The 13,749-nt window shown below is 38.6% G+C and overlaps 1 protein-coding gene across 1 annotated transcript; it reads right to left on the bottom strand.

Moving 5' to 3' along the window:
* Positions 1–1,760: 1,760 nt before the first annotated feature.
* Positions 1,761–13,185, bottom strand: ivns1abpb (influenza virus NS1A binding protein b). The gene is made up of 15 exons (XM_079820540.1): positions 13,049–13,185; positions 10,545–10,693; positions 9,303–9,423; positions 8,226–8,398; positions 8,054–8,129; positions 7,804–7,977; positions 7,583–7,708; positions 6,714–6,821; positions 6,318–6,435; positions 5,756–5,980; positions 5,256–5,377; positions 5,047–5,173; positions 3,172–3,303; positions 2,912–3,085; positions 1,761–2,770 (listed from the first exon to the last, which is right to left on the bottom strand). Exons 3-15 carry the CDS (start codon positions 9,411–9,413, stop codon positions 2,514–2,516), a joined length of 1,923 nt encoding a protein of 640 aa, XP_079676666.1. The 5' UTR covers positions 9,414–9,423; positions 10,545–10,693; positions 13,049–13,185; the 3' UTR covers positions 1,761–2,513.
* Positions 13,186–13,749: the final 564 nt, after the last annotated feature.

Below are 13,749 nucleotides of genomic sequence, written 5' to 3' on the forward strand. Positions count from 1 at the left end.
CTCTGGCAAACTTCTTAATAGTGCACTCATACAATGGATGATTCATTATATTGTAAATGAATTATTTATCCAATCATTCACTCATATTTCAGCTTAACTCTGGAAAAGTACTGTAACGCCTTTGTAAATCAGGGCTGCCGGTGATACAGGTAGTTGGTCTAGTTTGCTCTTATTCTTAGCAAATTTAATTATTGGTAACAACACACTTCTGTCCTCAAATAGCTCTGATTGAGGGTGGAGCTAGGCTTCAAGAACTATGGAAGGTCACATGATGCAAATACATTGACCATAGTTGTCCTGTTTCAGTATAACTACCCAAATGGGTCACTGACACTCGTTTTAGAGTGGCAAAGTAAAAAACCAGCAATAAGAATCCAAGCAAATTCTAAAGGATGCTATCCAGCAAACACAGAAGGTTCCCATTTGGTTATTTTGGGGGGAGCCAAAGGACAAGTTTTATTTTTGATTTTATTTTTTAGAACCATAAAATAACGTTGAACGCTTAGAGAGCCAAATATTGTTAGCTGGGTAGGGAATGATAGCATACCAAAGTTGTCTTCCCAAAAGCACTTAATATAGGACAGTCTTATCTACAGAAAGATAAAGTGGGATTTAGATTGGGAGGCTCATTGGAAGAACAAATAAACTTTAAGACCAGGGGAAAGCCTTCAAAGACTGTTAAAGAGAGAAGAGGTGAACGATTAAACCCACATCTTCTAGAGTTTGACTTTGTGGGCTACGGACTATAATCGTGTCATTTCCTGTTTACCACACCTGTTTTTGGGCCAACTGCCAGCACACATCCTGGTGATAAAGAGAGTAAAAAAAGAACAAGTCTGTAAATAGCAGTGTCAGAAAAATCTAAGCATTTTATGTTATATATAAGTGTCTTTAAAAGCTGTGCTCGCAGGCCATGCCTGTCTTGTGTAAGAGACCACAACTATGAAAAATGGCATGACTCTTACATAATCCCCTCAGACGAAACAAAACAGCACTGAAAAGCTGTTGTATTTGCTTTTTACACAACTGCAAACCTTCTTCTGTCACTGAAGAACCTGAATACTGGTGATTTTTACTACATTTTTAAGAGTATAAATGGAAAACACACCATTTTAACTTTGAATAGACTAGCACTATGGCAGGACGGTGTGGTTTTTTTATTGTGAGTCACTGCATCCTGTGGCTTTCTACACATTCACAGAACTAGAGTTATACCGAGCTATTCAAATGAAAATGCCATACAGTACCAAAGCATTGGAGTATACGTTGATCTGTCTTTTTTGACCATGTTTGATATGTTTATACTACCTAGAGATGACATGTGGAGAGGATACCAACTGTTGGACATTTTTAGTCAAACTAAAAAGTGGCCTGTCCTAATATAAATCACAGGGGATCAGGGACTTTATGACTGCCAAGTAAACATTTTACACTAATATCACTCAGGGACATCATCTGGCATAGAACTACCGATTACTCCCAAGCACAATCCTCTTAATGCTGCATGTAAATCTGCATGGAAGTGATTTTTACATGATTCCCAATCTTCATTGCACTGTACAGGGTTCCAACAAATAGAAGCAAATACAATTCAATCTTTCCAGTCATGATTACAAGATTATTTTCCCCCAAAATAACTCCCAAGATGTGGGTGTATTAAAAGTATCACGGTAAATGTTTCTATTGAGACTCTCAATGGAGGGATGTTATCAAGCAGACTTGTCTTCAGAATCATTACCAAAAAAGAAAAAGATAAGTATGAAATTGAAATTAATCAAAAATGTTGAAATGGTTTATTCATTTTTACACCATTTTTGTACCAAAAGTAAAACAAAATTTACAAATCAGTTCCAACAATGAATGAGATGAGACATTAATTGGTTATGTGGCATTTTCATCATTGGATTCTTTAGCATAAAGCAGACATAGATAAAGCATCTAGGTAAAAACAAGACTGTGGCACATTCATTCATAACTAGAATGTATGCTTGTCAGGTTTACATTAGACACTTAAATTGTATAAAAATGCTATAAAAAAGGCAAAAGAGTTCCACTGAAGCATTATGGCTCCATGTAAGATTAAAGATTTAGCTAAGTATTCTGTGTTGAAAGACTTTCCAACTATACTATATCGCATCTTCAATAAGCAAGGCCACCATCAATAATAATCAACTCACTCATGAAATCACTGCGTCTGAGTGCAGCAAGTCATAACTTTTGCCACAGTTCATATTATAACAATCTAATTAACCTGTTCTTCTAACATTAACCTTACCATCTCCATATTACTCCAGGTACTGGCTTTGATGGGGAAACAACAAATAAAAAAAAAAAGGAGAAAGCTATTTATTTACATAGTAATTATGCAATATGCAAAGGCTTTATGTTGCTTTGGGCAACCCTATATGTCACCTATCAGAGTTCTTTCTTCAGCACCTAAACAAACAGATGAGCATCAGTAAAACACAATCATATCACAATGTGTCAGACTGAGGACGTGATCCTGACACCCTTCAGTTCTTAGTTAATGCCTCTATAAACGGGCTCCACTCATTCTTCTCTGGGTCATACGCCTCCATGGTGTTGAGAAACTCATTGCCATCAAAGCCCCCAACAGCACAGAGCACACCGTTCAACACAGCCAGACCTGCGTTGCTTCGTGCTGACGTCATGCTGCCTAACATCCTCCACTCGTTCTTGGCTGGGTCATAGACCTCCACACAGCGCAGAGCGCGAGAGCCGTCAAATCCTCCAACCACAAAGACCTTCCCTGGAAGCAGTTGGAAATAACTTAATTGAAGGCAAGTCCTGAATTTAACAAGCTTAAGTAATTTCCTACCAGTGAGACTTTATAACCCTGGTGAACTAGGTGGCCATCTATACAACTCATTTTTCATAAGTCTTCACTTACCTTCATACACAGCCACACCAGCTCCACGACGGGCCACATTCATGGGGGTCACCAGGGTCCACGTGTTGTTTTGTGGGTTGTAGCGCTCTACGGAGTTTAAGCAGTTCCAGGACTCAGCGCCACCAATCACGAACACAGATCCATTTAGCTCGCACACTGCCGCCTGGTGCCTCCCTAAACACAGAAGAGAGAATGTACACATTCAGGTTTGAACAAAATAAATCAAAGTCATTTCAGAACATAAAAGTGAATTGACATACTGATGTTGAGGGGTGCGCAACTGGTCCACATTTTTGTCACTGGGTCAAAGGAGTCACAATTCTTCAAGCCCTTTCGGCCACAAGGATCGGATCCACCCACCACAAAAAGGTTGTTTTGCAGTGTACACACACCTGAGAAACAAGAAAAGAGATTACCCACCCCTTAAAGAGAACACCTCCTGTTTGATATCAACAGGACTACAATACAACAGGACTTTGTCACTACTACAATCTCTTTAAATATTGATAATGTTAAATGTTACTGTTTATATTGTTACTGTAAATAACAATAACATGCTGTAACATAATATAGTCATAAAAAGTAGTCCAGAATAACTGTGGCAACGTCTCCAAGATGTTTGAAGAAACCAACCTCCAAAGCTACAGTGCTGTAAAAAAAGTTTTAGGGACTAAAAATGCTGTAAAGTGAGGATGCTTTCAAACAATGTCATTAATTAATTGATAAATAAAATCTATTCAAGTCAAAATCAGCCAATGCTTTTCAGGTAGGTTTCTTGGAGACGTTGCCGCAATTCTTCTAGATTTAGTCTGTCTCAGTTTTTTTCCCCTGTTTCTTCATGTAAAAACACAGACAGACTTGATGATGGAGAAATCAGGGGCCCGTTTCAGAAAGGAGGTTAAGTGAAAACTCTGAGTAGGTTAACCCTGAAATAAGGGAAACTCTGGGTTTTCTGTTTCAGAATAGGAGGTATGTCAAACCCGAGAAAGCAGGGTAAGTCAAGCCCGTTTCTGAAAGAGAGGTAACTTATACTCAGAGTCAGTCTACTCAGAGTTGATTGAACTACCTCAATTCAGCTATTCTGAAACCCAAAACTCAGAGTTTCCCATCTCAGAGTAAGTCAACTCAGAGTTCAGGTTTAAACTCAGAGTTGGTTGAACCTCCTTTCTGAAACAGGCCCCAGATCTCCATGTGGAGAATTCAGGCTGTTGTCAGACAAAAATTCTACTGGATTACTACAATTAAATGGCAAAAGGAATGTTTGGAAATGTAAACTGATATTTCCTACTGAGTCTGACACACTACTGCAAAATATACAAATAACTGGCTTAAAAACATTTTTTGGGGGAAAATACAAACGTGCTTAAGATTTTTGCACAGTACTGTAAGATTTCGTAATCAGATTCCATAAATTAAGTACATGTAATAAGATTATATTACATTTTAGACTAGTCACTTTTTGTTGATTACATACCATTCACAAAATGGCAATTAATAATTCGAAATGTATTGATTCTCCCTAATTATTCTTTCATGTTTTAAAATGTTCCTTTCTAAAAAGCAAAAAGTCTTCTAGATTTGTGAAATTGCACACAAAGAGCAGTCACTAGTCTGGTGGCTATAATTACATGGAAAATTAAGAGGCCACAAAAGATATGACCACTGGATTTTTAGAAATTTGACTTTTAAGGAGTGTTTTCTCAACTTTGCATATCAAATCAACTCCTGATGAACATTCATTATTTGAATCACTCAGCAAGTAATTTAATCCTGTATTGCTATGCGTTTGGAAAGCATTCGTCTTTCAAACTAATTTGTATAAATTTTAAATGATTTATTTTAAAATTTTAGATTTAATTACTTATTAGCTTTTCATTAAACTCATAAAACCACCTGCAGTTCCTTCATGAACCCCAGTCTGGGAAACCCTAATGTAATGTGTATACACACACACATGATAACTGTATTTTTGATCAAATAAATGCAGCATTGGTGAGCATAATCGACTTATTTCAAAAAGGCTAGTGACTTTTGAACTGTAGCAACTCAGAAATGAAATCAATCTTTCATTCAATCTTTACCTCAAGTTGCATAATTTGATTTAAAAAAAAAGCCCAGCAGGAAGTGATGCATACCTGCATTGCAACGGTTGGTGCGGAGCTCAGGAACTTGAATCCACTCGTCAGCCTTGGGGTTGTACATCTCTCCACAGCTCAGCTCATCTGAGTGACCGTTGGAGCCACCCATCACATACAGCTCACCCTGAGAGAAAAAGCATTCATTCAGCTCTAATAGCAGATGCAGCAAAGCTACTTTAGGATTGGAAACCGTGCACTGTCTTTACCATTAGCACAGCCATCTGGAAGCGAGCCCGTGGAGTGCGCATAGGAGCGATGAAAGTCCAGCAGTCCTGCTTTGGGTCATAACACTCCACTGTCCTCAAGCACTCTTCTCTGTTGTAGCCACCTGGACAGATAATATGTACATCACATCTTCACAAACCTGTGACCTGCTCCTGTTTCCATCTATGACAATTTAATGTGTCGTTATGTGGTTCTTTCTTTTTTTGTATTTATTCTCCTCCAGCTCCACCGCCATCAACACTCTGAATGTTTGTTTTGCAAAAATTGTATGAATGACATTATAAGGCCCACATGACAAGTGCATGTTCTGCTCTGATAATAAATAGAATAAAATTTATAAATAAATAGATTTAAATATGTAAAATGTTAAAAGGGAGCTGATAATAATACTCTTACTGGAAGCTAAAAGTAACTTTGCATTTTTAGCCTTACAACTCAACTAAGCTCTTTTGTTTACTTTAAGGACTCTGGGCATGCACACCTGCAGCAATGAGCTTGCTGTCCAGTTCGGCGGTTCCCAGGCCTGAGCGAGCGTAATGCATAGGCTTCAAAAGCTTCTCCTGCAGATCTTCTGGTTTGGTCTCAAAGCTTGGGCTCTTCAGCACACATGGTGTAGCAGATGGGGAAGTATGAGGACTGGTGCGGCCATGCAGGGAGATCACACACAGCATGCCTCTCAGAACAGCCAGACACAGGTATGCATTGTCTGCAAAATACATTTAGTTTCTTTACACACTAAAAACAGGGTCCTCACTTCTTGTGACCATTAAAAATCTATTTTTCTAGTAGATAAGGATAGATAACAAATGGGACATTTTAGAGCAGATTAAAAACACCAATTCCACTACAGAAGTCTTCATCACTTTAAGCATGGAAATCATGCTTAACATAATTTCCTGATCCAGGAAATTGTGTCACAAAAACAAGTTCCTTACTTTGCAATAAAGCTCTTTCTGATTCAGGAACATGACCATGGGGTCTCTGCATAAAAATAGCTATGGAATTTTCCTCCATAAAAGTTTAAGAATAGAGATAGCACTTACTGGTGGTCTTCTCTGATGCAATGTACGTCCATTCGTGCTTGTTGAACTGGTTGATGGAGGGAGAGAGGCTGCCAGAGGTGCCTGAGCCCATCTCGTCTCTCTCTCGAGGAGGCTTCTTCTGCAAAACCAAACCAGGCAGCTCTAAACCTGCCCAAACTTCACCCCATTCTTCTACTGCATGCATACAGACTTGGGGCCAAAGGTTAAACCCATGCCATCCAGTGCCAATACCACCACCATTTAAGGGGTCTTCCAGTGAAAACACAGCTAAGACAGGTGGTTGTTTTACAGATCTGCCTTTTAGTGCAAACCACCTGAAACACTATCAAATGGCAGCCATGCTATTCTACAGCAGAGAAGGCAGCACACTGGAAGGACTGAAAACCAGTCATGTACCTGCACAAACTGGATGTGGTCATCCTCAGAGCTGCAGACATCTGTCTGCCCCTCAAGCAGGCTCCCATCATGCAATTTGTGATCTGCTGAGTAGTACAGCTGTTGCACCTGCAACAACAAAACACCAACAAAACCCATGTGGGTGTTTCCATAACAAGAACAAAGCAATGTTCTGCCTTGTTCCTTGAGGCACTGGAGTCAGCTGCTATGAGGGAGGTCCTTGACAACTGTGTGCTGCCTGGACCTTGAGGGAGCCATGACCTTTCACATGTCTGCGGTCACTGTGATTGTGGAAATTGCTGGAAGGAGAGATCATTCCTACTATAAGTAACTTCGCTTTGGGTCAAAGAGCTATCTAAACAAATGATCGCTGCACAGTGGGATTGGAAAAAAGCTCTCAGGAACACTGCACAGATGGGAGCACATGGCTTTTGGTAGGTTGACTTAATACCACTGATGGTTGTGATCTTGCATTCTTCTTCAGGGCTGGACAAATCTGCTGTTGATGTGAATACTAAACCTACAGGAGATATGGGGAGATCAATGGGGGGGACCAGCCATTAGAATCAAATTAATAATAGTCCTAAAAGCCCTGTCAAGGAGAAAAATGTTGTGTCACAAAGACAATTCAGGTCAATACAGTCAAGGGGGAAAGAAATCAGACTGAACAGCTTGTTCGGCTCACCTGAAAAACCGTTCAGTTTTCAGTATTTTGAGGAGCACGTACTGCAAAATTTACAAGGTTATGGGCAAAAAATTCGGGGGTAGGGGAGGGGGGGGGGGGGGGGCCTGAGTCAACCTTTGAACAGAAATTCAGGAGACATGAGCGAAGTGAAAGGAAAGTGTACATATAAAGCCATAATACTGACCTCTTCCATTAGTTTCTCTAGGCGATTACCATTCTTCCACAGGCTGCGCTGAACCCAGCTTATCACCTTTGAGTACAGTTTGCCATTTCCAGGCAAGTTCAGGTTCTCCTCTAGCAAAACCTCCAGCTATATAGACACAGTTATGAATGCAATTAGTAAAATAAATAAAAAAAAAGTGCACAAAACATTTAAGTAATAAATAGATAGTCAGACAGACATACTTTCAGTCGAGGAAGTTTAAGGAAATCATCTTGTTCTGAGATCTCTTGAAGATGGTCCTGGATATAGCCATCAATCTTGCCCAGAAGCCGCCCATCAGCCATGCTACTAGCAAAGTTGCGGTATGAAATGGCACTTTGGGAGTCAATTTTTGATAGCAGATAGTCCCCACAGATCTGCAAAACAGGATTCAGGATATCAGGGGACAGTACTGTAGTGTATAATTCTGACTATGTAAATGTCTGTATATACCTGTTTGACTCTCTCCAATTTGAGCCTCTTTGCTGCAGAATACACATCTCTGACCAGATCTTTATCTGCCTTCAGTCTGTCAACAGGGAAATATGGGGATATATGAAACCTGTGTGTCCTTGACATTATAAATATGTCATGAAAAGCTTAAATGCCATGTAAACATATGTACTGCGCGGTGTAGGCATAGTTCAGCAAGATCTCCACAGCATCAGGGTTGAGGTCATCGAATTTAACCAGTGAAATCCCACCCTGTGGCTCAGGGTCAGCATTGAAGATTTCAAAGAGGCTAGGACTGCAGCAGGCCAGCACAGCCTTATGGGCCATAAGCTCATGTCCACAGACCTGCAGAAGAACCACCATTATTAAAAAAAAACATTGTGAGTGGGTACAGAGAGCCTTACACAAAAGTTTGGGGTCAGTAAGATACTTTTTTAAAGAAAATATTTATTCAACGACAAATTGAAATGGATAAACATTCAAATATCCTGCTGAGCCAGCAGTCATGGTATATACCAGCTTTGCAAAGTCTTTTTAACCACACACTGTATCATTCCTGTGTTAAAATAATTAAAATTGTCAGAAGTACTTAGATAAAAGTGTATTTTTTTACACTTTTCTACGGTAGCGCAAAAATCGCCTTTTGAAAGTAACTTGAGGCTTTAATTAAAGATTGTATCAATTACATCACACCGGTAGGTGGTGACATGTAACTTGATGTATTTGTCATTCATTCGTTCAAAAATGCTGATTCATCCAGATTTGAAACAAGTGATGATTAATTTTTTTTTTTTAAATAGACTGCAGCAATTAACATTTTGCTAGAAGCTCTAGTAATTACGTTATTTTGTTTAGTCGTCTATTCAGAATCACGGTTTCCACAAAAATATTAAGCTGCACAACTTTTCAACATTGAGAAATGTTTCTTGAGCAGCAAATCAGCATGTTAGAATGATTGATGAAGGATCATGCGACATTGTGAAATTCAGCTTTGCCACAGGAATAAATTAAATTTAAAAATATATTAAAATAAGTTATTTTAAATTGAAAAAAAAATTCACAATATTACTGTTTTTACTGTAGTTTTGATCAAATAAATGCAGCCTTGTGAAGTTCATAAAAAAAAGTCTTACTGACCCCAAACTTTTGAACTGTAGTGTACAGATAGAGACAGACACACACACACACACACACACACACACACACACAAACGGTATGTTTATTTTTCCTGAAACAAAGGGGGTCTTACCAACAGTCTGACATCACAAAACTGGCCGCTTTTACGCAAAGCATTCATCTTGGCCACAGTAGAATCAAGGAAACTCTCATCCTCAAATATTAAATATCCGTTGGGAGTCATTTTGATGGATCTATCAAAGGCAAGGTGGATAGAGCAAACAAAAATAGCAAAATGAGAACTACTCTTTTAGCATTTACATACATGTGAGGAGAAGGCCTACATGAAATCTGTGCTGTTTTGTACCACATTTTCTGCAATGACTGTGTGGAGATATCTGTGTAAGGGATGGTTTACCCAAAAAATGTCTCTTTCTTCTGCTGAACATAAATGATATTTTAAAGAATGTTGGTAATCAAGCAGTTGATGGTAGCCATTGACTTCTATAGTACTTCCATGGGTTTGGAACAACATGAGGGTGAGTAAATCATGACAATTTAAATTTTAGGGTGAACCATCCCTTTAAACTGAGCTGAGAGTACTACACTTGTATTGGAAGCTTAGGGCATCATCAAAAGTAGCTAAATATTAATATACGAACATGTAAGGAGTGGGGGATGCGAAGAACTCTCTGAGAATGCTTTCACACTTGGTTCAATTGCCTGGACCGAACAAGTATTTTGACAGCTGTTTAGTGTTTACCCCTGTTGCTTTGTAACAACGACACAGGAGAAGGTGGCAACAAGCATAGAGCTGCTCACCTCACTTTTAAATTTTGTTTTTTAACCTTCAGTTTTGTTTTCAAAGCATCAGCACATAATGGCACCTGCGTCCATCTAGTCGCAAATGTACTACAAAAGAACGCGGGAGTCCATTTCTGCTAAAGGAGAGCAGAAATGTAATTTGACAAATTCTCTACATTCTCTCTGCTTGCAGTACGTCGGTCATGCTTGTCAGGAAAGTGAGTAATAACACGCACAAGCACACAGTTTTATCGAATCATACGTCATCAATAGCAGTTCACTTCCACAATTTAGTACGATTGCGTTCATATCAGAAGTGAACCGAACCGAACTGGAGTTCATATGAACCGCACCCAGGACTATTGTTTTATGCTGACTCGAGTACGGTTCGTGGGTGCCCACCCGAGTTCAGATAACGGTGTTCACTGCTTCTAAATAAACTGACGTCAATCGAAACAGGATGTGCACCAAAAGTGCTAGTGTGAAAGCACCCTGAAATACTGCAGAAATTCCCACAGATTGCTTTGAAAGTTTGTGGACACAGATTCCATGTATGAAGAGACACACCTACCAAACAGATGTAACAGAAGAACAGTCTTGCTCTAAGGCACTTTAGTAGACCTTTCAACAGAGAAGCAGCAACGGCTGCACCAATCGTGTCTGACGTCACTCAGTGGGTTAAAGAATACAAGTTCTACAACCTTGATTATGCATGACGACCTAAAGAAGTGAAAGAGAAACACACTGAATTCAACCATAGCTAATAAGAGGAAATGATTCTTGAGCACCAAATCAAATCAGTATATCAGAATGATTTCTGAAGGATCATGTGACACTGAAGACTGGAGTTTGGCTGCAGAAAATACAGCTTTGCCATCACAGGAACTATTTAAAATATATAAAATGGGAACCTTATTTTTAATTGTAATAATACTGTTTTTACTATATTTTTGACAACCAAAAACAACCTTTTTTCAAAAACATTACCGAATACCGACCATTATTTTCAGTTAAACATAGTCAGGGCTTCACACACACCCCTTTTCACCACTGAATTTCACTGAGGTTTCCAGTAGTTTCAGATTCCTGGAATATTTAACTATACATTTTACAGCTGTAGAAAACTTTGTAATATTGATTATTGAAAGTCCCCTGTCTTTTCCAGGCCTGGAAAATCCCAATGAAGTCACCCTGATTGATATTTGTAGGTTTTCCAAGGCTGTGGGAAGTGGAACCCCGAAAGGGTTTACCAAAATTGTAACCACCAACTTGGATCAGTCAAAAAGTATTTTCGGTTTGTATCAATAAGCTCAGGTCGTATTATTGCTTTTAAAAACGGTTTAACTGTAGGCTAAACAACTGCAACATTATTTAGAAAAAACAAACTGGTGTTTAAAACCTAATAGGCCTACTTTCTAAACCTAATACATTTAATGTCCATAAGCAAAAAGGAGCCAGAAAAAAAACAACTGCTAAATACTAAAACAAAACTAAAATCCCATCCTTCCCTACAATATATTAGGCAAAAAACAGTATGTGACAAAAGTAGTATGTCCAAATTCACAGTACTGATAAAAAGAGTAGGCAAAAAGTACCCAGTTGACCTACTTCAAGCGAGATTCTGAAGTGTGCATATGATGGACACTTTAATATCCCATGAGGCCATGGGAGAGGAATTATGAATGGCAGTGAAGCAACAAAACTGACGCCCCAGCTTACAATTTTTGGTTCCCAAAACATGTATTTGTAATGTTTATTTTTGGTAAGCCAGAAAGTTTTCGTTATGGAAATAGAAAGGGTTCTGCAAAACGTTTCAACATTCTGGAAATGTTTCAAAACGGGAACATTTTCTTTGGATTCTAAAAAACCTAAAAATAACCTGCAGGGAACATTGTGGAAAGGTTCTCTTTAGGTTATAAAATAACCTGCAGGGAACGTTCTTATTTGGTTCCCAAGAAATAACCAAATGGGAACCATATGGGAACGTTCGGTGTTTGCTGGGGCTGGTAGGTCACATGATAATGTAGTAGGCCTACGTCCAGATTACATTCATACTATATAGAACGCACTTTTATAACCGTCGCCAAATAATTACTTTTTCAAAATAAGTACCTACTCGAGACAATGCGATCTCGGACGCAGACATCAACTGTTGAACTGACAAGTGTTTATTTATTTATTTCCGGGTTTAATGCTGCCTTCACGTGCCATCTGAATTATTGTAAATAATAGTTTCCTAGTTAAAAATTGGACATGTAAGTTACGCCCTATCAAATCAAAATTTAAATGCGATGAGCTCGTAATCACGACTTTAGAAGTGGAAAAAGTGGGATTTTGCCGATAGTACGTGAGGACAGCATAATGTTTGTTCAAGGCGCGAGAGACACGCGACCCGGAGCGCGAGGAGGAACTGAGCTTTCTAGATTAAACCAGTACCGCCGAAACAAACACACGTGACCTCATAACCTTATATTCAAAACGGGTAAAATATATACATCATATTACTGGTCCGGAGCAAAGTGGTTAGTCATGTGACAAAGACAAGATACTTTATACTTATTAAGATAAGACATATTTATGATTTAGGCAGAACGAAAGCCTCATTATTTCGTCATCCAACGGAAATGAATGGTGACTGAGGATGTTGGTCAATAACATGATGTCTAACATCAGTAATTGTCATATTTAAGTGAACTAACGTAAGTTACATCTTTAACGGTCTTAGAAATCGGACATAACATGGTGTTAAACGGTCAGTTAAAGTGATATTCAGGTCCAGTCAAGAGCAGAAGATGAGTCTCTTTTGTACACTGAACCATTCACCAAAACAACCATTAAGTAATAAGTAAAACTGGATATTTTATTGATGTTACTCGTCCGAAAGTCAAGCTGTAGGGCAAACGTCCAGGTAAAACAGCAAACAGATAAGTTACTAAAAGTAGCGTTTCCTCAAACAACACAAACAGGATTTTTCTAGTCACTTCACAAGATCGACTAACTTTAAAACCACTTTAACCTTCCTCTAAACAACAAAACGCATTCATTTTAAAACACAACATGAGAAACACGTCTTACCGATTTCCTTTGTCTGGTTAAGATCGTGAACAACATCTCTACTTAGGAAAAAGAGTGATTATCTGTCCAAAGAACCGCCGTTAACGAGAGGTACCAAATGACACCGAAGTGCGCGCGCTTAACTATGCTGCGTCACTGATGACGAAAGCACAGTAGCACGATGGGAGGGGCAAACAATGGAGCTCATTTTTAACTTGCTTAATGATAATTTAGCTGTTAAAACATCTATAAATGTTGCTAAAAATATGAATTGTATTATATCTGGATCTATGTTCTGAGAAACGCGTTGCACTGAACGAATGTGAGTGAATATGCAGTGAGCATGATTGGCTGAATGTCACCAAACATTATTCACTTTAATCACAGTAGCCCAGATCTAACCCCCCACCCAGCAACCAGAACACAGTCACATTCATTCATGCAGAACAGATGTGTCCTAACACTGTCTATATCAATATTTTAGGTGTTACATTTTGAAGCAGGAGCAAATGCTTGGGGTTTTATGATAGTGTTGTTATGTCATTCAAATCTCTTGATTTAGATAGATAGATAGATAGATAGATAGATAGATAGATAGATAGATAGATAGATAGATAGATAGATAGATAGATAGATAGATAGATAGATAGATAGATAGATAGATAGATAGATAGATAGATAGATAGATAGATAGATAGATAGATAGATAGATAGATAGATAG

Source organism: Gobio gobio, assembly GCF_949357685.1.
Source record: "Gobio gobio genome assembly, chromosome: 6".
NCBI classification, from domain to species: domain Eukaryota; kingdom Metazoa; phylum Chordata; class Actinopteri; order Cypriniformes; family Gobionidae; genus Gobio; species Gobio gobio.